The 25,176-nt window shown below is 44.5% G+C and overlaps 1 protein-coding gene across 1 annotated transcript in view; it reads left to right on the top strand.

Moving 5' to 3' along the window:
• Window positions 1–25,176, top strand: part of Vps13B (vacuolar protein sorting 13B) — a 105,343-nt gene that overhangs the window by 16,335 nt on the left and 63,832 nt on the right. The window contains exons 11-25 of the mRNA XM_084582551.1: window positions 224–421; window positions 1,703–2,015; window positions 2,669–2,785; window positions 3,817–3,972; window positions 5,055–5,267; window positions 9,747–9,943; window positions 10,948–11,200; window positions 13,313–13,530; window positions 15,002–15,335; window positions 19,055–19,169; window positions 20,040–20,236; window positions 20,805–21,117; window positions 21,332–21,534; window positions 22,173–22,432; window positions 23,053–23,447. Of these exons, the coding sequence (XP_084438677.1) occupies window positions 224–421; window positions 1,703–2,015; window positions 2,669–2,785; window positions 3,817–3,972; window positions 5,055–5,267; window positions 9,747–9,943; window positions 10,948–11,200; window positions 13,313–13,530; window positions 15,002–15,335; window positions 19,055–19,169; window positions 20,040–20,236; window positions 20,805–21,117; window positions 21,332–21,534; window positions 22,173–22,432; window positions 23,053–23,447 (3,482 nt within the window). The remainder of the gene's footprint in view (window positions 1–223; window positions 422–1,702; window positions 2,016–2,668; window positions 2,786–3,816; window positions 3,973–5,054; window positions 5,268–9,746; window positions 9,944–10,947; window positions 11,201–13,312; window positions 13,531–15,001; window positions 15,336–19,054; window positions 19,170–20,039; window positions 20,237–20,804; window positions 21,118–21,331; window positions 21,535–22,172; window positions 22,433–23,052; window positions 23,448–25,176) is intronic.

The following is a 25,176-nucleotide window of genomic DNA, read 5'->3' on the forward strand; positions in this document are numbered from 1 at the left end:
GACTTGAATAGTCAGCGGTATATATTTTCACATCTTAGACCACAAATCACAAATAGAATCAACACTAGAAGGAGAGGAGGTTGTGGCATAAGTAACTTTTTCTTGACTTTTTCTTTAGGGTGTAATTCACTGGACCGTGCCTTGCGACAAGTGATAGAATGGCTTGCCATTTTGCTATGTGTATACTTACTGTTCTTGAATTGCGTGTTTATTTTTTGCTCAGTACTCGCGAGAGGAACTGAACCAATCCAGCGCCCTGCCTAGCTCCTGCCTGCCTCTGCTGGAGCTTCAGCTCGAGTGCCTAGACATCTCGCTATCGAAGCCCATGTATCCAAGAAGGATGACGTCCCTCCTGGCCATGGACGAAGGGATGCTGCCTGAAGCAGTCAGGCAGCAGTGCTTCTCCCATACACAAGCTAAGGTAGGGGTGACCTCATCTGATTACATGACTCATGGGATTTTAGGTGCAGAAAAGAGATGATTACTAAAAAAATCTCTCATAACATTAGTTGCCATCTGTATGTATCTCGATAAAAAATATGATATAAGGATGGAGGCATCCAAATACAGTAAAACCCACTTAGAACAATACCACGTTGAACAATATACCGGATATAGCAGTAAACAACCGCGGCACCGTCAGCTCATGTATAGTAAAACAACCAACATATAGCATTGCTCTCATATTAGATTATCGGTTATAGTAACCGTCACATCTAGCCGAACCACACCGGAGAACACTAAGAATGATCATTTTTGTGCCATTTCTTCTAAAATCTTTCACTCGGCTACTTGCAGCAGTTGGACGCCTTGCAGAAAGACGACAACAAGGTTGCCAGGAGGCAGTCAAAACTGACTGATTACGGGTTTCTGCCTGGCAATAAGTGTAAAGTGTGAGCCACTTTCCCCTCCTTAAACTTTCTCAAATTTGTGCAGTTTTCTTTGCTTTTCTGCTTAACCCTGTTTACAACAATTATCTGTTATCACAATGGTATTTTCATGGCACTTCAATATTGTTATAAGTGGGTTTGACTGTAGTAGAAAATTGCGGTGTTAGTGACTGATTATAATTAGGACTTTGTGAGCAACTTTTTCTGCAAATTGCCTAATTAACCTAATTGGTTACATGTATAAATAACTCAATGCACTGATGAACGGGATAAAGCTTTTGCTGAACAACACATACAGGTTGTGCGAGAACTGCAGGATAGCAACTCTGAACGTTCCGTCACAGATGTGTGGCACTTGTTTGTCCATTACGATGCCAGCTGTGTTAGTATAGGTGTGTTCATCCCACCAAGTGATAGTTTAATGGTGCGATCGCTGCCTTTTACTCTAACTCATTTGTTTCTTTTTAAGTTTGTCTTTCATTGCTACCATGTTTATGTAACAGGAGTTCTGGTGTTGGTACTGCCTCTAACTGCACCTCAAGCTATTCACTGAGTGCACCTCTATATCACGACTTTGTTTATGTACACCATCCGTACCATTTGTCTTTGGCAGATATCCTAAGAAGGATATAACTATTACTGCTGCTCTTGTACACTTTTTTTTTGTCAAATGCCCATCTCTTTATTCTTATTAAGGCTGAGGCTGCTCTGCTTCACTGTAGGTATTGGTCTTAAGTGCTTGGAATTAGGCAAAACAAAGGTTTTTCATATATTAAAGGTAGAAAAAGGTTGATTTTATTCGTCTTTTTCAGCTGTGGGGCCTGGCTGTGGATTTGGCGGCAGCGTCTAACAAGGCGTCGGCTCGTCCGCCAGCTCGAGCCGTGCTTTTGGACCCGACTTGGGCCACATTGACCGCGCACTGTGTTGCCTGCCCCACCTTCTTGGCGCACGGTCCACAAAGCCTTGCCCGGTCGTGGAGTACGGTCGAGGTTGGTCCACTGCGCCTCTCGGCCAGCAAGCAGCGTGCAATGGCCGCGCTGGGCGTTGCGCTGTCCTGGCATTCTGGCCCCGCGGTCACCACAACGCTCGGAGCATCTTCTCTGCTTGGAAATCTTGTTCACGAAGGTGGGCCGCACAGGGAACTCCATTGTGTTATGACAAGTGTGTCCAATAGGGAGAACACAGATGCAATTCACTCGATACTTTCTCTTTGAGCTGCTGCCATGTGAAGTAGGGTTACAGTTTTGTCCACCTGTGCCTGACAGCATTTCTCTAGAGCTTCTACACCTGCCGTGGTTATTTCAAGACAGAAATACATAGCTCAAGCATGAATTCGAAGAACTGTAATGGTGGTGTGTTTTTTTTTACAATGAAGTCATAACTTTAAATGTGGTGGAACACTTCTCCCTAAGGTCATGTAATATGAAATGGAAAGACTGAAAAGGTGATGAAGCAGTTTTAATTGTATGGATGGAATTAAGCATTTGGTTCCATTGTATGTGTGATGGCTTTGCTTTTATTTGTCCATTGCAGAGGAGTGATTTGTGCATGTATCTGATATTATTTAAATATATATATATATATATATATGACTCTTCACTAGTGGGAATGTCTGCCCTGGAGAATTCAATTAATTAATGTGTGTGACAGCAACATTCTTTGATGCAACATTTGCGTGTGTGTTTACAGTTTGTGTCATGTAATGTTGTAATTGACCATTACACTGGAAAAGTAATATTGTGAATTCTTTTTTGCTTTTTTTTTTTACGCTTATGCAGGAAGTTCCACGATAGAGTTGGCTGTTGGCGGCCTTTCTTGGAGCTCATCGGAAGATGCTGCCGCATGCACACACTCTGCCAGTGTCGTCTCACTCTCTGTGGTACTTAATGATAAAGGTAAATATGGAGCTACTGATTTGACCTTTAGTCACCCAGACCGGCCAAAATCTTTTTCCATATGAGGGTCTGGTGATGACATCACCCTAATAATGCTGCCCGGTAAATAAACGGCTACTCACTAAACACGCCTTGTTGGTTTATGAAAAAAAACACTCCAAAATATCTTCCATCCTTCTCTAACCACCTATCTGTGCCATTTTATATCTTTCAGTTATAAAATTTTTGGTTTACAACTTGTGAAAGTACCTCATAAGCATTAGGGCAACGTGGCTACAAATACAACCAAGTTTGGCTTCGTGTGAAAACCAATGCTTTGCATGAACACGGCCTCGTCTTTCACTGTGTCTGTCATTAAGAGGCAGTAGATCAAAAATTTGTGTCACAGTCAAGCGCGGCAAAGCCGCACACGCCGCGCCTCCACTTCTTGCCACTGTTGCCTCGTGCTTCACTACGCACAGTGCTGCAAATGTCAGCTGTTTTTTTTTTCTTTTCCATTTCTCGATGCACTTTTATTTTTTTTTACTTTCTGAACGGCCCACTCCGCCGCATTTCAATGTTTGAGACAGCTTTGTGTTTTTTTTCCTACACACCGCATGCTTTTCCTCATGGCCTGTGTAAAGTTGGCTTCTTCTTAGAGCTGTTGAGCCTGTTGGTAAAGCCACATAAAAAAAAAAAGATTTTTTTTTTTTTTTTTTCGCGCAGTGCCGCGCGCATGTGGCGATGTCATTTCGTGACAAGTATGTCGCCGCGGCCAGACCCACTTTACTATAACCGATTTTTGTCTGATATGCTTTTACTATAAAGGGGAAAAAAAGATGTACAGTAGTCTGTGGAAGACGAACTAAGACTTCACTTTCACTTTACTATATCGAGTTCACAATAGCGGGGTTCTACTAGCCTTATATGGAGTAGCAAGACTAAGGCCAACTTCCCCACTTTCCTCAAATTGAGGCTTCTCTCATTCCTTCTTTTCATCTGTTAAGTATGTTCAGACTTCTTTTAAAGGCTTGTTCCTTACCTTGTTTCAGAAAAGAGTATATGCCTCCTGCGTGCACCGGAAAACACAGCACAAGTCCCCCAGTTTGCAAGACATGAGGGTGATGTAGAACGGGAGCTCAGTCATGTGGAAGAGTCCTGGGTTCGAGCCACAGCCAGGGTCCCACTAAACTGGAGCTTAAATACAGGTGATGCATAGCTGCAAGAATTTAATTCTTTCTTTTTGTTTTCACATAAATAAGCATGCTAAACACTTTACCTTAGTAAAAAGAACCCTGATTGGGTTTTAGCCTGTTGCACTTCTTGTTGCTTGGTGGCTGTTACTAGTACTACTACTAGATAGATGATTACTAGATATTAATGAGAGTTTAGTGTATTCAGCAGCGATATGACAGCTCCACCCGGTTTCCCCTTCCGGTATAAAAAATTGATGTAGAGAATCCTTTATAAAATTTATATTGGATTTTTCAGCAGGGTATACTTTGCTTTGCAATTCTAGTTTAATTTTATTTGCAAGTACATCCGAATTCTGAAATAAACGAGACAAACACTGTTAGCTATTTCTTAATTTCTAAATTTTCGTTTTACATATTTGATATTCGATGTGATATTCGAAGGCGTTTTTTCCCATATTCATATTTGATTCATATTAGAAAATTTTAACATTTGCACACCCGTAACTCCTGCACATTCCAACAGTGGGATCAGAACCCGCGACCTCCATATGTCACTCACTGCACTCTACCAACTGAGCTGTAGTGGTGGCTGTCCAGTGTTCTGCTTTCAGGGATAATTTTATATTTTGTAACCCTAAACTTGAGGGTGTTTACCTACGCCAACCTTGTCTGCAGTGGCGGACGAGGTTGTTAGAATGTTGTTGTTGTTATTATAGTTCGACGTTACTGTATACAGTGTAGCACACACTATCATGTAGCATAATGCTGTTTTGCTGCTCAGCTTATAAATTTATATGGCTTGCATATGCTGCAAAGTATTTTATCGTTTAGATTTTGCTTTACACTATTTCCCAGCATGCTTGACTGGGTCCTTTTCTGCCTCGTGAATTTATTTAGCTTGTTGGGAAGATGGGAAAGCATCTTGGCACTTGGCTACCAGCTCTTAGTCAAAACCTTGTGCCGCCATTTGTGCTTTACAGTGAAGTTACATTTCAGACTACGTGCAGGCTACCAGCTTGAAGAAAGCACTGGATTCAAAATTGTTTCAGTTTGGGAGTTGTGATGGTGTTGATGCTTTCTCTTCTGTCTTACAGCTGAAGCCAATGGCTATGTGGTGCTCAAGGTCAAGGGAATTGCGGTTGTCCTAGACCCGGCCTTGGTCACTTGGCTTGCCCCCCTGCCCCTTATTTTTCCCCTGGGAGGCGACTTTCACACCACTGGTTCTGTGGCCGCACCTTTCTCGCCAGCAGCCAGCGATGACGGCTTGCCCACATTCTCAGACGAAAAGTCTCTAGATGTTCCACAGGGTTCGTGGTGCATTCTTGTTCATTTACCTTGACAGCGAAACGTTGATCAGAACTACAGGCCCTTAAGTTTGCTGCTGTGAAACTGCATTGCTTCTTTACGGACTGTCTATTTAGGTACTCAGAAAATTGGTGCAGTCATTTAACTAAACTGCATTCATTGTGGATACTTTGTAAAGTCATTCTACAGCACGATGGGTCGGGAAATATTGTAACGACTTGAGCGTTAACACTGCTATGTTCGTTTGTGAGTTTCGGATTATTCTTGGACTTAGTGCCTCATGCGTCCCACAGGTGGTGCCACATACTCATGTTTGTTTCATCTCGCGCTGTGCAGCAAACACCGTTGTCTTCATTGCCATGGCCAGGCATGAGAGCACTATGTTATCGCCGCAGCTAATCACGCCTCATTTAAAACTTTAACACACTTTTGTGCTTTGCAGTAAACATTGTTGTCTTCGTCAGGTTCCAACTGTGAAACACTCTTGCGCTGTGCATTGAACATCGTTGTCTTCATGTAGTTCTATCTGTGCCACCGCTGCTTGATTTAACCTAATTAAATACATCATACACATACACCCTCTCGCTAAAGAACCAGACCGCAACAGTGCCAGCCAGGCTGTTGAGACTATCTAACAAAAAAAAAGCCAGGCTATGGGATTGCTGAGAAGCTTACCGAGCGCAGAAAAGCGAGCCAAGATCGTAGCAGCAACAGCGGCTACGGCCCATGACCAATATTCGTGAAACTTGGTTGAACCTTTGCAATCTTATTTATTTTATTTTGCTGTTTCCACATGCATACATACGTGACAAATACTTTTCTTCACAAAAAACATGTAAAGAGTTTTCTGGAAGCTTGTTTTTATGCCCTTTATATCAGACTTTTTGAAAAACTTGCTTAGGTTTTTCCTTAAGTGGACGCAGTCATCTCAGTTTCTTATAGAGGGGAAAAAAAAAGCTTGTGTACTGTCTGTACCGAAGTGCTTTTATGTGCTGCCAGCAGTAGTGTCTTTCCAGCATACCTGTGTTCTCCTTTGAAAGCCAGGGCCATTTAAAACAAGAAAGCTTTTTTTTTTTTGAAGAGAGGCAAAAGGGGTTGTCTTGATTCAGTTCAGTTCAGGCGTTCAGTCGTGTCCGACTCTTCGTGACCCTATGGACCATGTCACGCCACGCTTTCCGGTCTCTCACTATCATCTTAACATCACATAGCTTCATCTGCAATGCCTCGAGAATGCCATCTAACCATCGCGTTCGCTGCCTACCCCTTCTCCGGCGACCCTCAACCTTTCCCAACATCAAATCTTTCTCCAGCGACTCCTCTCTTCTCATCAGATGACCAAAGTAGCTGAGCTTTAACTTTAGAATTTGACCCTCCAATGAGCAGTCAGGGTTTATGGTCGACAATATCGACTGATTTGATCTTCTGGCAGTCCAAGGAACTCTTAAGAGTCTTCGCCAGCACCACAATTCAAACGCGTCAATTCTTCGGCGGTCAGCCTTTTTCACAGTCCAACTCTCGCATCCATACATCACAACTGGAAAGACCATAGCACGGGTTATACGGATCTTGGTTGGCAGACTAATGTCTCTGCTCTTTACTAGGCGGTCAAGGCTAACCATTGCTCTCTTTCCCAGAAGCAGGCGTCTCCTAATTTCATGGCTGCAGTCTCCTTCCGAGGTAATCTTGGCGCCCAAGAAGAGAAAATCTGTCACAGCTTCCACTTCTTGTCCATTGATGCTCCAGGACTTGATAGGGCAGGACGCCATGATCTTCGTCTTTTTAATGTTCAGTTTAAGCCCAAACTTCTCACTCTCTTCTTGTACGCGCATCAGAAGTCTCTTGAGTTCCACTTCACTTTCTGCCATTAAAGTGGTATCATCCGCATATCTAAGGTTGTTGATACGTTTTCCAGCAATCTTCACTCCAGCTGAAGACTCGTCCAGACCGGCCTTCCTCATGATGCACTCTGCATATAGGTTAAATAGGCAGGGTGACAGTATGCAGCCTTGCCTCACCCCTTTCTCAATCGGAAACCAATCAGTAAGACCATGCCCAGTTCTGACTGTGGCCTCTTGCCCTTCATAAAGGTTCCTGAGGAGACAGATGAGGTGAATTGGAACTCCCATCTCTTGGAGAGCTTGCCACAATCTGCTGTGATCTACGCAGTCAAACGCTTTCGCATAATCAATAAAGCAGAAGTAAATGGGTTTCTGGAATTCTCTTGCTTTTTCCATGATCCAGCGAAGGTTGGCAATTTGGTCTCTAGTTCCTCTGCCCTTGCGAAACCCAGCTTGCACGTCCGGAAGCTCCCGATCCACATACTGCTGCAGCCTACCTTGCAGGATTTTTAACATCACCTTGCTAGCATGCGAAATAAGCGCGATCGTGCGGTAGTTGGAACACTCTTTGGCACTGCCTTTCTTTGGAATGGGGATGTAAACTGACCTCCTCCAATCCTGTGGCCACTGCAGGGTTGTCCAAATCTTTTGACATAATGTATGCAGTGTGTTAACAGCGTCGTGGTTGAGGTTTTGAAGCAACTCAGCTGGAATACCATCAATTCCGCTAGCTTTGTTCTTAGCAAGGCTGGCTATAAGGCCCATTCAACTTCACTCTTCAGGATGCCCGGCTCGAGATCAGTAATCACAACCGTCCTATGTTGGGTTTGCACATCCGGGTCCTTCTTGTACAGTTCTTCTGTGTATTCCTGCCACCTCTTATTTATCTCTGAGGCTTCAGTGAGGTCCTTGCCTCGTTTGTCCTTTATCACGCCCAGCTTAGGACAGAAGCTTCCTTTGATATCTTTGATTGTCTTATACAGAGCTCTTGTGTTCCTTAATTGGCTGTTGTCCTCAACTGCTTGACACTGTATGTTCAGGAAGGCATTCTTATCTCTCCTTGCTATTTTCTGAAAATCCGCATTGAGAACCTTGTATCTTTCTCTTTCCCCCATACCTTTTGCCATCCTCCTTTCCTCAGCTATTTGCAAAGCCTCTTCAGATAACCAGTTTGCTTTTTTGCATTTCTTTTGCTTTGGAACTACCTTAGTAGCAACTTCTTGTATTATATCACGAACATCAGTCCACATCTCTTCGGGCTCTTTGTCTTCTAGATCTAATTCTTGAAATCGATTCCTCACTTCCACAGCATATTCTAATGGAATCTGATCCAGATCATACCTGAAAGGCCTTCTAGTTTTCTGTGTTTTCCTCAATCGAAGCTTAATTTTGGCAACAAGAAGTTGATGATCGGTGCCACAATCGGCCCCAGGCCTTGTTTTTACTGCTTGTATAGCGCTTCTCCATCTCTGCCGGCAAAGAATATAATCGATCTGATTCCTGTACAGACCGTCCGGTGAAATCCACGTGTACAGGCGCCTCTTGTGCTGTTGAAAATGAGTATTCGCTATGGTCAGGTTGTTTTCTTGACAGAACTCTACTAGCCTCTGCCCCGCTTCATTTGGCTCACCAAGACCGAACTTGCCTGTAATTCCGGATATTTCTTCACTCCCGACCTTAGCATTCCAGTCTCCTATGAGGAAAACGACGTCTGATGATGGGGTGCGGTCTAAAAGGCATTGTAGGTCCGCATAAAATCTCTCTACGTCAGCTTCTTCAGCAGCAGTGGTCGGTGCATAGACTTGGAAAACTGTTATGTTGAAAGGGTGACCTTGGATCCGAAGTGAAATCATTCGGTCGTTTTTGGGGTTGTACCCTAGCACTGCTTTGCCCATTCTTCTGTTTACTATGAGAGCGACCCCATTCCTTCTCTTGGACTCGTGCCCACAATAAAAGACATAATGGTCGCCGGAGTTCAATTCTCCCATTCCGGTCCACTTGAGCTCGCTGATACCCAAGATATCAATGTTCAATCTGTCCATTTCTCGCTTGACGATATCCAGTTTACCTTGCGTCATAGATCTTACATTCCATGTTGCTATGTGATATATCTCCTTGCAACATCGGACTTTCCGGTCGCTTCCCGACACATCCACAACTGAGCGTCCTTTTGGCTTTAGCCCAGCCGCTTCATTCGTCCTGGAGCTACTAGGAATCGCCCTTTGTTCATCCCCAGTAACATGTGAGACGCCTTCCAACCTGGGGGGCTCATCTTCCGGCGCCATATCGATAATGGTATTGTGACTGGCCAAAGGGTTTTCTTGGCAGGAAATACTGGAGTGGGTTGCCATTACCTTCTCCAGTGAATCACATTTTGTCAGAACTCTCTGCCGTGACCTGTCTATCTTGGGTGGCCCTACACAGCAGAGCTCACGACTTCATCGAGTTTCGCAAGCCCCTCCGCCACGACAAGGCAGTGATCCATGAAGGGATTGATTCAGCTTAAAAAAGAAATTGCCGTGCATTCTGAGAGCGCAAAACTTGTGCTTTGTTTTTTAATGGCCAATCTTGTTTTAGGCTGAGCAGGTTAACCGCATGTACAGTGTCATATATGCCGTACTGTGTTTCTTCCTGCCTGCACAGATGCAAGAGGCTCGGCAAGCGGTAGCCAAAAGAGCACCACAACCAGCCTGGTGTCACCGCCAGACCTGGTTGGTCCGCGGAGGCTGCTGCGAACCAATAGCGATGTGTCCGTCCCCAGCAAGGCACCAGAGCAGCCCAAGGGTTTTCACAGTTGGCTGTACAGCATCTACCTCCACTTGAAAAACTTCTCTGTTCAGGTGCTGTGGATTATCACTGGGGCTTTCGTTCCTGTCTTGCTGAGCATGGATTGTTAAGATGCTAGCTGGGGTTAGACCATTTTGATTTAGTGAAATTATCTAATACAGTCAAAACTAGATATCCGTAACTCGAAGGGGATTGCAAAGTAGTTGGATATGTATAGATAATTCCACATGTAAAGGGTAATAATAAGCTTACCAATAAATAAGCTTACCTGCAAGAATACACGGCATATGCTTTTGCAGTGACATGCCGTCTGCTAGGCTTTACTATGCCTAATCTGATTTGCAACAAAACTGCAGTGAATGGCTTTTTGAAACTAGGCACTGCCTATCATAAGATGTCTGATCTTTTCACCACTGCACTATCTCTACATAGAATAATGGATTAATAAAATTAACCTACCTGTAGGGATCGAGGAAGGTATTTGTGGGTAAACTACTGCCAAAAGTGGTCTCATGTCAAAATTTGGCACCATAAAACCACCTGCCAAAAATTTCATCACCTACTCAAGAAGTAGCTTCATCAAACGGTGATGTCAGAACGCAACCTGCCAAAAGTAGTGGGAGCTCAAAAAATTGCATAATCAAAAGTGGCATTTCCTCAGAAAGAAAGAAAACCACCTGCCAAAAGCTCCGCCTCAAAAAGTGGCATCATCCTTCAAAAAGATGCATCATAAAACCACCTTTCAGAAGTGGCTTCGTCCCTCAGAAAGTCCACTTGCCAAGAGTGGATTCACCTCATAAAGTGGCATTGTAGAAGTGCCTGCCAAGAGCAGCGTCAGCATCATCTCTCAAACAGTCATGTCATAAAACCACATGCCAAAAATGGCTTCACCTCAAAAAGTGACGTCATCAACTGTGGCATCAATTCTCAAAAGTGGCATTTTAAAAACATATTACTTGTTACTACAGCTCGCGGCACATCTTTTCCTCCTACGCTCTTCAAGGTCACGGTACCTTTCCTTTCCTTATAATCAGTTTCTTCTGAATGCTTCGTGCAGGCGGACATTGCCAACATCTGCCTGCTCTTCCCCCGTTCGCCCATGCTGCTGTCCTTTCCGAGGCAGCACCGACAGCCCGGCTCGGTGGAGCCCGTACCCAGTGTACTGCTGCAATGGCGTCGAGTAGTGAAGGGAGGCCACGAGGGCACCGTGGTGTGCGCCCTCCTGCCGGCCACCAATGTAGTCTCTGCCGACTCTCGTCCCAAGCAGTCTGCCACCCCGGGCCCACCTGAAACCCACGACAGTTCATCTGGTACGTGGTCTCACTTGTGCCTGGCCTGTCTTTTTATAGCAAAGGGCTTCCAAAAGCTGCAGTAAAGAAACAGCAGTGTTGTCAGGAGATGCTAAATGGGTTTTCAGGACATGTTGAAATGAAGGCTTTTTCTTTATTTTTTTTTTTTTTTTTGCCTGCCAACTGCAACGGTGTCAAGGGCTTCCCTGTCTGGCTACAGATTTCAGGAGTTAGAGCATTCTAGCATTCACTTTTAGCCAGTGATCGTGGAGTCTTGGTGTATTTTTAACTCTAAATTATCAGCAATGAATGCATTTTTTGCTGCTGAATGATAGTCAGCAAAGCCACAAAATACAAAAAAATTGCATTTTGCTGAGAACAAAAATCGGAACGAGTTGTGTTAAGTGTCATTTTATGGGTGAACACGGAGAGAAGACATTATTTTTTCAATGGGGCCGCATTGTTCAGCAATGAGAATTGTTTATAGGGTATTTCAGCGACGATTAGCGTGGCCCCATCTGGCTTTGTTTGCTTAGCAAGAGATGGCACTGAAAGTCATCCTGATCACAAATAGTTCAACCACATTCTTCACCCCGTTATCTCAAGATTACATTGCATCCCTTTAACACAGGAAGACATTGTAGATGATGCTTAGTTTGGAAGTGGCACTTCAAACCATTACACAGCCTTTTATTGTTGTAGCATGGAGGTACAAGGTACTATAATGCAGTCTTCATGCGTTGCACGTATGGATGCTGGGGAAGGTCTTGTGCAGCAGCGTGCTCGGTAGTATGGTAGGCATCGGCACAGTAGTGGTGGTGGTGTAGGTGGTTTTGATCGCTTCTTGTGGCTCACAAGTGTAGATCAGTCACTAAGTAGAGCAGCTGCATCAGCCTTGTTTTTGGGACAGATGATTGCACTGTCAGTGGTGTCGTACACATCAGCAACTGCTACACGAATCACCAAGCAGATCTTTTAAGGACCAAATGGGCAGACTTACATGCCAGCTTTGGCAAAGTTTTGTGACCTGCCGACGGTAGGGATATTTCTTGAGCTGGTATGCAGTAATGTTTTGTGGAGAGTTGTCACACTTGTTGGAAGAGTATAATTTCCAACTCAAGGGAAAGTTTATGCTAGGAACAGTAGGGCTGACTGTGCAAAGAAAAGGAAGTTAACATAACCGTGGCAGAGGAGTGCGGAAAGAGGTGGAAGCTGCCTTGTTCAGATTGTTGTTTAGAACACAAACTGTTTTAGGTTGTGAGGAATTAGGTTTCTTCAGACAGCCATCGACTTTCTGGTCATGTGAATTGCCAGCCCTGTATAAAGCATACAATGTGTTTAAGCTTTCTTTATTTTTTATTTAATCATACCTGGCAGTATCACACGGCTAACTGTGGCAACAACGAAAAGCTATTGCTCAAATGCTCTCGCTTGGCGGAACTTTGTCAGACCCCAGATTTTATTCAGGGGTTTGCGATCAAAACAAATAAAGACTGAAGTAAAACAAAAAAACCTAGAATCCTTGGCTCTGTATCGATGAAGCACTTTTTTTATTCTTTCTTAATTGCTGCATTTGTTTTCCCCACATTGTATTTTGACCGACTAGTAGCATTGCTAGTAGCATTAAGTGAATAATGTTTCACAAGCTTTGTGAAACATGGTGGTTTTGTTTATGCACATTGTTTTGAATTCCTTTTTAAGTTTGTACCCCCCCCCCCCTCCCACCCCCTTGCTTTAATGCCATATGAAAATGCAAGTATCCAATAAATAAAATAAATGCCAGTAGTTGGCAGGTGCTTGTGAGAGAGCAAAGGAAGCCATGTCAGTGTGCTCTGCCGGTGTATCGCTTGCTTTCATAATTGACTCTTCTACCTTGATGTGGCCATGCAGTATTGTGGCAAAGCCCTTGTAATTATTTCTTATACCTTGTTAAAACTACCAGGCACTTCAACACCAGGGCTTTGCAGCAGACTGACCCACAAGTTTCTTAGCGGAATAACTATGAAGCATGTCCTTCCATCATTTTGTGCTGTTTTAGAAGATAGTCAAACTTTTTGTGCTGTTAATGTTGCGAATATCACTTTGTGGTGGGCTGTTTTTACCATATTTGCTTGCTCAAACGTGGCCATTCAGGGGAGAAATTTCCGTGGTGTGTGAAGCTGAGTTCGTGGGCTGCATTTGAGGCTCGCGCCCTGCACGTCCGCCACATGCTCAAGCCCGCCTCCCTGTCGTGCACGGTTGCACTGACGACCTCCAGCCACAGCTCAGAATCTCAGCACAAGCCGCCCCAGCTGGGCCTCTGCATCCACGTTGACGTGGAGCCCTTCCATCTGAGTCTGTCCAAGAAGCAGGTATGCATACTGCGTCACGCTTGCAACATAGCCCAGGCATTAAAAATATCTAAACTATGTGTCCTCACTGTTGTACTTGTAAATTTCTAGGAGTATGTGCATATTGAAATTTTGAAGTATGCATGATTTCAATATGAATATGGGAAGAATATGCCTTCAAATATCGAATGTCTTATCAGTGAAAAAAAAAAAATAAAAAATAATAATTATAAAAAATGGAAAATGAAAAAATAGCTATTCATCTTGTTTATTTTAGAATTCACATGGTATTCACAAATAAAATAAAGTACAACTGTATAGAAATACCCTACTGAAATATCCAGTATAAATTTTGTGCAGGATTTTGTGTACCAGTTTTTTGTGCAGGAAGGGTCTGCATGAAACTTGGTGGAGCTCTCATATGCCGAATACAGTAAACTCTAGCATTATTTCAGCCTCCAATGGACTAGAAAAATTCTGAGAATCAACCGAAAACTCGAATTATCGAATGGGCCTGAAAAAACTGCCGGAAGCCGTTTGCATGATAGTAATTGTATCTGATGAACACCTGTACAATTGATGTCTGCATTTGACATGAAACTGTGGTAAGAACGACGTTTTTTCCTTGTTGCATCAAGCGCTTCACTTTGCACACACTGTTGGGAAGGCCCTCTTCATAAAACGGCCCCGCCGTGTTTTCAGGATGCTTCACTGCACGGCCTACTCAATCAAGCATTGGGTGAAGCACGCAGTGCAGGGAAACTGCTGTAGATTTTTAATGTAATTCGGTAATTCTCGAATATTTGGAAATCCTAAATATCAGTTTTTCTACTGTGAACCGATAACAAACAAATTTGATTCGTATTCGAAATTTCAAATGTTCTCACACCCCTAGTCTCATGTATTTAAAATTTGAAAATGTAAAGAAATTACAAATTTCTTTTGGATTGCTCTTGTTACATTTATTCCCTCTTTATAGTGCTGCATGTGTGAATGCAAAATCTTGTTGAAATTTTTATGACGAGTGTTTCAAAGCTTTGAACAACTGACTGTTGTTGCCTATCTTGCGGTTAAATATTTTCTGTATTTATTTATGCTCTCAGGTACATTTCGACATCTGCGAGCATATTAACGTCTTGGTCCAGTAGGCTGCCTTTATTTATTGCTTTCAAGCATGGAAAGTTTCACTGATGGCAACTGCATCAGTGGCAGTTGCACCACAATATAATTGCCTGGTACTGCGGGAAACAAAACTGAAACCCATTTTTACATGATTTAGATGGGGACATTTGGGGCCGGCCGAGTGCAATTGTAAGGGACAACTCAAGAGAATTCGGAACGGCCCTCACTATGTGGGGAAGCTGGTTGATATATCTGCAATTGCTGTTCGTGCTATTATCTGTGCTGATGACGATGGCGATTGTGAAAAGAAACTCTTGATGGGCTTCAGTTTTTATTCCCCTGACATTTGTTGCTCTTGTTACATTTCCAGCTGAATGAGATCAGACAGGTCCTGCTCCTTCTGGCGACCATGTATAGCAATGCCTCAAATACGATGGCCTGGTTTCATCAGCCGGGCCCTAACGTTCCGGAGCCAATGGGCCTGAGGGCCCTCCAGCGGCAGACCTCGGCACCGAAGGGCCTGGGCAGGAGCACAAGCCTGAGTGAATCAGGCGAGAAAAATGTCACAGCTCCTGTCATCGCCACTGGTCCGTTGTCCAAGTCATCCCTTGAAGTCCCCACCCTGACACTGTGGCTTCAGTGGACACTGCCCAAGGTTGGAGTCAACCTTTTTGGCAAGAGTGGAGATGATTCGCTGGCTAAATGTGAGTCATTGCCTGCTTGTCTTGATAGCCTTGGTTTGGTTTATGGGGGCATATAACGCCATAAAAGGACTCTGGCTGTGAGAGACACCCTAGTGGAGGGCTCTGGAAATTTCAAGCACCTAGGGTTATTTGATGTGCACCGGCATTGTACAGTAAACAGGCTCCTTGCTTTTCACTTTCATTGGAAAGTAGTAGCCGTTGGCAGCTGTGTGGGTTGTCTCTGGACATTTTATGCAAATGGGAGTATTCGCACTTGGTGCAAATATGAGGGTTGCTGTAAGAAGGAATGGGGATGTTAAACATGCTTATTTTCAAAACTGCCGCTTGAAAAGAAAGCATCGCTGACCATAGGCTAAGAGCTGAAAAAAATGTGCCTGACAGCATGTTCCAAGTTCACCCCCCTCACGCAGTTTTACAGCGGCATGGCCAGCAGGTCCCCAAAGCCACGTAAATCATTCGGCTTTGCGCGCACTGAAGTGCCTGGGGCAGTGCAATTAGGAGAAACACCTCTTACACGCGCAATTCTGATCTCTCAACAGTAGGATCCTGGAACTTCTTCTTTCTCACTGGTTGTCTCTTGGCAAGTCAAACAGCAATTCTGGCACAGAAATGTCTTTGAATGCAGCCTAAAGGTAGCGCACACCCATTGAAGGCAGGAAATAGTTACTCAAATAATTACAAAATTAAATAGGGCGAGCGTAGGCAGGCGTCCACAGAAACAAATGTGACAGATACTGCGCCTTTCCTTTCCTGCAAACCAATTATAATTATTATTATACAGTCGAGTCCACTTATAACGATACCGGTTTTAACAATGTATCGGTTACAACAATGAAAACCTGCTGCACCGTGCACTTTTGTATGTTTTCAATGGTAAAATAACCCGCTTACTACAATGCCCCCTTGCCACATTATCGGTTATAACAATGAAGTCTCGCTCCTAAGTTATCGTGTCAAAAGGTAGTTGAATGCGAAATCCTTGAAAAGAAAAAAAAAAAAGAAAGAAATACCAGCTGCTGCTCCCTCCCCGCCGCGCGCTCACACAATAGAACCTGTTTTCTGGCCTTCTCCGCATTGTAAGCCCGCGCACCCTTCTCCCGCTGCCCTTCCACCCCTCGGAACACAAATGGACTGCGCCCATAGCTCTGCGCTGCGCCACCCTCCGAAACACAAATAGACTTCGCCAACGCGCCGACAGCGCTGATCCGCTGATCTGCTCACTCACCCGCTGACCCCTCATTTGCACAGTTCTGCAAACGGATTTGGTTGTTTGTGCAAGTTGATTGCGTCGAAGTCATTCCTGGCCACGCGGTTTCTTCGTCTCGTTTGAATCGCCGCCGAAACGTAAGATGGCTGATCCATCCGCTGATTATCGGACAACATTGCCGGTGAAAAGAAAGCGCACGGCACGGCTATCGGTTTGGAGACGACAAGTGCAATATCGCGAAGGAGTACGCACTATCGCAACCAACGGTGTTGACGATCATTCGCTCCTCTGAGAAGTTCGACAAAGAAAAGTCTTCGCTTGACAGTGGGTGCAAACGCATTCGACAAGGCGCCTGACGACGGAAGTGACGGCGACGACAGCGACGATGACGCGGTAGGGCAGGCTGCCTCAACGTTGTTCTCGCAAGAGGCCCTGCAGTTGATTCAGTCCCTCTGGGGCTTTGCTTTCGCGAGGGACCTTCCGCTGCACTACGTGGTGTACCTAGATGCCATGGAAAAGTATGTCGACACGCTTCACGTGAGGCAAGCAAGGTTAACGGACATGGGGTTTTCTCGTGCAAGCCAGTGAGATGTACGTGGTGAGATGCTTGCGGTGATTTCACCCTTGGGGCCTGCATGCTCCAATCTCCTCTGCTTTTAAATAAAAGTTTCGTCTTTTTCTCTCTCTACCTCTCTTCACCCCAGCGTTACTTCGGGATTTCTCAAGCTGAGGGGCAGCCGCGGCAACCTTCTCGTATTTTTTACAAGACCCCTTTCGGGGCCTCCAAAACGATGTCTCAGCGGAGCTCGCATGTCACTTGCCGTCTGTGACTCCTCTCTGCAGTTGTTATCCTTTTTTTTCGTGCAAACCGTTTATAACAATTATCGGTTATAACAATGGAAATTTTGTGGCACTTGAATATTGTTATAAGTGGGCTCGACTGTATCACAGCATTTGATGTTGCCTCCCAGCTTGCACACAGCTGATTTTACAGCTATTTATATTAAAAGAACATCACATAATGCAACCTAAAGGGGAACGCACCGCATGAAATATGTTACTAATTTTTTTTTTTTTAAAGTCATGCTAAGTGGATTCAAACTGTTGTTTTGGCATTCGAAAACGCATCATTGATCCATTGCGCCACAAAAGCAACGAAAAATGTGGGCTTTAATTGCCCCCTTTTTCATTTTAACTATATTTCTGCTATTTTTCTCGAGATGACACCGCTCATAGAACTCTACTGTTGAGAGAATGGAATCAATCCTCTTACGTGGACGCAGCGCACCATTCAATATATGGAATGTTCCACTGAACTTGATTTTGACAAATTTGGTGAACAATAGTGCTATCCTTTTGTATCATACCTTTAAGGGGATGATACTATGCCATATGAATAATATTTGTATGTACTATCTGGGTTTGATATATCCAGCATGTACTGCTGAGTAATTGCTTTGCTGAAAAACAAAAAAATTGCTGCTCATAATGCATGCTAACGGCATTTTTTTTTTAATTTTTTTTTTCTGGTTTATGAGGTTTAACGTCCCAGAGTGACTCAGGCTATGAAAAAAGGTGCCGTAGTGGAGGGCTCCGGAAATTTTGACCACCTGGGATTCTTTAACGTGCACCGAGGTCGCACAGCACACTGGCGCCTAGCTTTTCGACCCGGTTGAAAAGTATTCATTGTGGCTGGCATTCAATCCCGCATCGTTGAGCACAGCAGCCAAGCGCCCCAACCACTGCACCACCGTGGAGAGGTCTTTGTACTTGTGGCAACCTAGAGAAACGTGAATGCAAAAACGGTTCATGCATGTGAGGTTTGGTTAACGAACATCTCAGTACATTAGGAACAAATGAGCTTATTATTGCGAAGCTCCACGTTTGAAGCACCCAGTGCGAAGTGAGCTTTCCTTTTCATTTTCTGAACGGTTCACTCCTGACAGATGCTAAGACTGCTTTTCGTAGTGTTGTCTCTGCTAATTCATGGCGGTACAGATATAGTGTCAGTACTGTCTTTCCAGTTGTGATGTATGGATGTGAGAGTTGGACTGTGAAAAAGGCTGACCGCCGAAGATTTGACGCGTTTGAATTGGGGTGCTGGCGGAGACTCTTGAGTTCCTTGGACGGCCAGAAGATCAGATCAGTCGATATTGTCGACCATAAACCCTGACTGCTCATTGGAGGGTCAAATTCTAAAGTTAAAGCTCAGCTACTTTGGTCATTTGATGATAAGAGAGGAGTTGCTGGAGAAAGATTTGATGTTGGGAAAGGTTGAGGGTCACCGGAGAAGGGGTAAGCAGCGAATGCGATGGTTAGATGGCATCCTCAAGGCACTGCAGATGAAGTTATGTGATGTTAGGAAGACAGTGAGAGACCGGAAAGTGTGGCGTGATATGGTCTATAGGGTCACGAAGAGTCGGACACGACTGAACGACTGAACTGAACTGAACAGTAGATGTTTAGCTGTGGCCTCTAAACTGCTTGTGACTGTTCTTCCTGCCCATGTCAGATGTGTGGCTCCAGCTGGAGGCGGAAGATGTGACTGCTTCTCTGGACGTCCAGGAAGTGTACTCAAAAGTCAAGCTGAAGATGTCCTCCTTCAACATCAGCTGCTTCCAGAAATGGTTTGCATTGCAGTTTCCTTAGGCATGCTTGTGCATTTATGAATTGCGCAGCTCTGTGAAACAACTCTTCGGAGTGCATTGCAGTGAAGCAAAAAATATACATATATGTATATATATATATTGATAATAGATATGTGCGAATATTGAAATTTCCTGTTTGAACCGAAAGATCGAATTACCGAATGGGCCTGAAAAAACTTCCGATAACCGTTAGCGTCACAGTAATTGTCTCTGATGAACACATCACATGCACGATAATTGTCCGCATTTGAGACGAAACTAAAATAAGAACAAAATCTTTTTCCCGGTGTGCATCACTTTGCGCACCCTGTCAGGAAGGCGCTTTTTGCAAAAAGGCCCCGTCGCATTCTGAGGATGCTTCACTGCATAGTTCAGGTGCTCAAAGTACTGCTGTGAAGCGTGAAATCTGCAGTGAATTTGAAAATTGTAGAATATTGCATGTCAGATTTTCAAATCGAATACGAAGTGAATAACAAACGTATATCATTCTTATTCGAAATTTTGAACATTCGCACCTCCCTACAAATAAACAACTGGAAAGGAGGAGAGAAAGGATTGAGACTTTTCTCCCTTGGGATGAAGATGTAACGGCTGTGAAGCGACTCGTATCACCCTCTGGTCACATGATCCGTAGATTGCATGACTGCAGATGGTGAAGTCTCTTTTGCCGACATGACATGCTTCATTCGGTTACAAAAGCTTCAGAATGGACCGAGGCACAAAGTGCTTTCCACGTTTCCCAATCTCTCTAGAATTTCACTTTTTTGCTGTAGCTGAAGTGTTGCCGTATGCTTTGATGGTTCTCTCCAATCTTTATCTCAAATTCGATGCACATTTCTGTCACATCAGCCCAGCCTCTACTTCGTCCTGGGAGGCCGGCCCATACGAAGGCGTGGTGTTCAGCTGTACTGAGAAACTGAACCGTCAGACTGGCAAAGTGATGGCCAACTCGTCTTCCCTGAGTCAAAACAAGCAGGCCGACTTCCTGAACCTCACTTGGACGTCCGCCCTGTGTGCCCATGTTCGCAGGAACATCCACAAGTCCAGTAAGACTCCCTTGTAGTGAATAGTAGTTTCCTTTGGGTGCGACCTCTTGTAACAGAGGTAGAAGCAAAGTGCTCAGTACATTATATTGAATCTGTGGAGTGTACTGTTGTGCCGTCTTCATTGCTTTCTTTACTGCGAAATTCATAGCTTGAGGGAAAAGTTGAGCTCATAAATATAAGCATTATTTAATCACCGACTGACTTGTTGTAAATGGTCAGTACACTAGGATGCATAAATAGATTTTTTTTCTTTACATCTTTGTTTAATGCAGATGTCAGAAATTAAGTTCTAATTTCTCACTTTCAGTTTAAGCTTTATTTCATATTGTCTGATAGTTTGTATTACACAGCAATCTCTAATGGCCAAATCTTGAGCAGCCTTATGTTCAAATTAAGCATTTTATGAGAAATATATGTGCATGCTTAAGTCATTGTTATCAGTTAACTATGATGTCTTATTTCAGCAGAATTAAGAGGCTAAGCTCCTGAGTGTGATTTGAGTATTTCAAGGTTAAGACTCGAAATGTGGCTCAGAGACAGTTGATTTCCTTTCTTTTTTTTCATACAGGAAAAGACTTCACACCTCTGACAGAGGCCGAGAAGCAGACCCTCAAGCCACATTTCCTCAGTGAAGTGGACCTGAAGCTGGCCCCTCTGGACGTGGTTCTGCACACCTGCGTCGCTGGTGTGGTGGCAGACATGGCCGTGCCAGTCCAAAGCCTTCTCGAACTTCTGTGGACGCCTTCAATCAGCGTCCCCTCCAAGAACCAAGCCAATAAGCCAGCAGGCTGGGACCTGAACAGTCGAGCGCTGCCTTTAGTTTACCTCTCTTCGGGAACTGTCCGCATATTCCTCCCTGTGGACGAAAGCGGATCCGAGAGGTGGGCTTCGAAGCAAGATCTGTGGTGCTCCTTAACAAATGTAGAGCTTGGACACAGCTTTTCGTAGCTTCTAAGATCAAGCCTAGGTCTGCCAATGATGTAATGTGGCCAACATTTTTGTGTGGCAACAAATTGTGCAAGGGCTTGGTCATGTGTGACACCTTTCACAAAATGGTACCATTTGACGGGAATATCTCGTAAACTGCTTGTGCAGGCTGTCGGGCTGTGGAGACGTCTGCCTGGTGCAGATTGGGGCGGCCTCCCTGAGCCCACAGGTGGAGAACCCTCTGTGCCGCCGCGCTCTGCGGGAGGACCTGTACTCCTGGGCACAGGAACAGGGGATGCTGAACGCTGTCGGCTCAGACCTGGAGGACCGGCAGTACCACATGCGACTGTCCTCCTTCTTCCTGTGCACACGTGAGTCTTGAGAGGTGCCCGAGGAAGGGCGCTTCATGTTGAGGAGACTGCACAATCATGGCCTGTGAAGAAGTGGGGGATGGTGTCTTTAGACATAGTGAGAGACAGAAGCGTGCATTTTTGGAATTCCAGGACAGGGGAGGATGTCAAACTGAACCTCCACCAAATGTCACATGGGGTTTAGGCTCACATGGTGACACTCAGTTCCACCGGAGCAGTGGGGAAAAAAACATCTAGTAGTCAACAAAGTCGAGCGGGCTGTAACCGTGAGAGATGGAAAGGTGGCTGGCAAGGAATGCTGGTCTTCTTCATTATTGCCTTGTAGAAAATGCCCATATCTTTCTTCACACTATATATATACATTGCCTGCTGTATGCCAACGTAAGCACATAAAGAAAATGAATGAATGTGACATGAAGATACGTTAACCACACCACAGGCACTGTAGTAATGATAGTCTATGGTATTATCAATGTTTTCTATCTTGTTTGTCCATTTATGTGTAGCTTTTATGTCATTTTGACATAAATACATAACCATGTCATAAATAGCCTGAACCCTATGTAGATTAAAAAAATTAAAATAATTTTAAGGTTCTGGTAAGGGCTTAAAGTGACACCTTCTTTCTTGGAATACAGTGAACTGGTGCGACCTGGTGAGTCAGAGCAGCAGGGATGAAGGTGCCGCTCTGGGGCCTGGTAGTGGCCAACCGGTGACCACCCTCATGGGCGAGAACCCAGCCTTTGAGTGGAACCGGCAACCACCTGGCGCCCACGTGCTGGCCAGGGCCTCCAAGGCACCAGTGCCTTTGCACTTTGTCACCTCCTGCTGTGACCTGCATGTCACTCTGGCACCGGCCATGATCTTTGTGGAAAGCATGGCTGATGGAACCTCCCAGGTGAGAATGCTGGCTGCAGCATCAAAGAGGGATTAGGAGTGTCTTGGTTTGAATGCGTAAAACATGAAAATGGTGCTTTCTCTTTGCAGGACATTATCACAGCATTAAATGCTGACATATAGTGAAGTTAGTTTTTTATATTTTATGACATCAACTTTTTCTTTTGCACTGTTACTTAGTGTAGAAGAAACAACTGTCGTTAGAAAACTAGAGATGTGCTACAGAAAGGCGCTGACAATTTCAGTTCTAGATGATAAGGCTTTACTTGGTATAGGGACAGGAGTATGAATGTTTTAATGTTGTGGCAAGACCTAGACATTTATGCTAACTTTGGAACTTTGAGAAATCTCCCAATATGCCCCAAGTAGACTCTTAATCAAGCCGTATGTCTGGATTATAGTAGATCCTTCCACCTTTTAAGGTGCTTTGTACACGATCGCATACTATGCGAACTCACATTTGAAAAACTACTGAAGTGGCTTTCTTGAGGCATGAATATGGTATTTAGGCCAAAAACTACTTGTTTTGGATTGAAACGACAAACGATGCCTGAAAGAATTAAGAAAATTCTACTGCACACATATGGCGTACCTCACGCAAACTGCACGCTTGCCGCGCAGGAGGTTCTTGTCTGCGGCCACTCGGTAGAAGCCAGCATACCGCGGGACCTGCACTGCCACCTCAGTCTGGACCAAGTGGCGCTCGTGCACCGGATCTTCTCCCAATACCTGAGCATTGTGGGCAGGCTGGCCGCAGCAACCACTCCTACGGGGAAGCACATCTTTCCTGCGCTTCGTCATGCACCGGAGTGTCGAGACAGCGGTTTGGGGAGCGAGCTCTCCGAGGCCGTTGAGTCCGTGCAGGCGGCGGGTACTCCGAGCATGGGGCTCGGCTTTGTGCCCTTCGACCTCTTGTTGACCGCTTCGACAATCTCGCTGACCCTCGGCCAAGTGGAAGCAGACAAGAGGAAACTGTCACATTCGCCACCCAGTTGCAGTGACGACGAAGACATTGGGTGAGCCTCATTTTTCAACTTTTGCCAGTCGGCTGGCAGAGCTGTTCTGCTATGCTAGCTTCTGGCATTGGCTGCTGAGGCAGCTACACGACGTTGAAAACTGCGTATATACTTCCAATTGAGGGCTCGTCTGGACTCCCCTAATTGTCAGCACTGCATGCATTAAATTGCTTGGAGTGCAGGGGTCTTTTTCATTTCTCAAATAGCCCCGCTGGGGTGGTGTAGTGGTTAGGACGCTCGACTATTGTTCCCAAGATGCGGGATCGAATCCCGGCTGCGGCGGCTGCTTTTCGATGAAGGTGAAAAGCAAGGTGCCCGTGAAAGAACCTCAGGTGGTCGAAATTTCTGGAGTCCTCCACTACGGCGTCTTTCATAGCCTGAGTTGCTTTGGGATGTTCCCCACAAACCAAACTAAACCATTTTTCAAAGATTAATTGTACAATCAAGTAGTCACTGCCAGAAAGGGTTCCCCTCAAAGATGCCTTATAATTTGCGCCACTGAAGATCACTGCTCACTGATAGTAATCAAGAAGAAATCAGAAGAACCACTAATTACCAAAGCCTTGATTGTAGGCTTTTCAGCACAAATCTTGACTGTGATCACATTTTAAGCAGTGCATCTATTTAAGCAGCGAGTGGCTAGTAGTGCGTTTTCGATAGAGGGCTTGATTGCATGATGCAAACTGCCCAGTGGACATCAGTTATGAGCAGCCAAGTTCTTCAGATGCTGTGTTGCTAGCTCGCAACTGCTGATTGCAAGCTGCTGGGAAGAATGCCATGTGTAGGAGGAGGCAAGCAAAAAGCATAGCATTGAAAAAAAAAAAAAAAAAGAGACCGAGCACTGCAGTCCTGGTGCCTTGTAGGGTAGTAAATGCGGTCGACATTGAGTGTTTTATCTGTATTATTTTTCTTACGTGTTGTATACGTGTTCAGATCAGTTTTGCTGTGAATCTTTCATCTGTTTTTACTACTGCTGTTCCATTTTCACTGTTAGAACCACACTACAGGTGGTTATACTTGGATATACTTGGATTATACTTCGATATACTTCTAAGAGATACTTCTAAGAGCTACATTGATATACTTCTAAGATTATACTTGCATATACTTGGATCCTTCAATTTGAAAATTTGTTCTCGGTCTAGGGATGCCTACACAACAGCACTGCAGAAACCCAAAACTATCTGTTTGTGTCTCACAAAAGAAAAACAAAATGTTTAAGCACGTTCTTTGTCGTGCCTATGGAATGAATGACCGATATACCTGCCACATTTTGTCGAGGCTGAACTCAAGGTTCAGGATGAAACTAAAAAGGTGGAATTTTTTTTTTTTTTTTTTCAGTATAACTATTAGGTCTTACGGGGATAGCTATAAAGCCATTACCATTATAGTATGCACAGACGATTGCGTGAAGATTCATTGGGAGCTGTGAAAAAGAATTATGCCTCTCCCGTAATTGAGAGTAGACGTAAGCATAAAATGGTTACGCGCATAGCACATTGGTTGGTGATGGCACTAGCCACGATTTCGAAATGGGTCTAGGGAATAGCGCAGCACACTGAGCTTTTCTTCTGCCAACAATGCTACGTGCTCAGTCATTCTCGTAGCATTTTCTTGTGTCAAAGCAATCACCTGATTGTGCAGTCTTAGGCAGGCAGTTGTGGTCCATGGTGTCACAAAGATCTTGCTTTTTGCAAGATACTACCTACCTCTGATTTCATCAGGCTCC

The sequence above is a fragment of the Amblyomma maculatum genome, chromosome 10, assembly GCF_055883805.1.
Source record: "Amblyomma maculatum isolate TAMU_Amacu chromosome 10, ASM5588380v1, whole genome shotgun sequence".
Classification (NCBI taxonomy): domain Eukaryota; kingdom Metazoa; phylum Arthropoda; class Arachnida; order Ixodida; family Ixodidae; genus Amblyomma; species Amblyomma maculatum.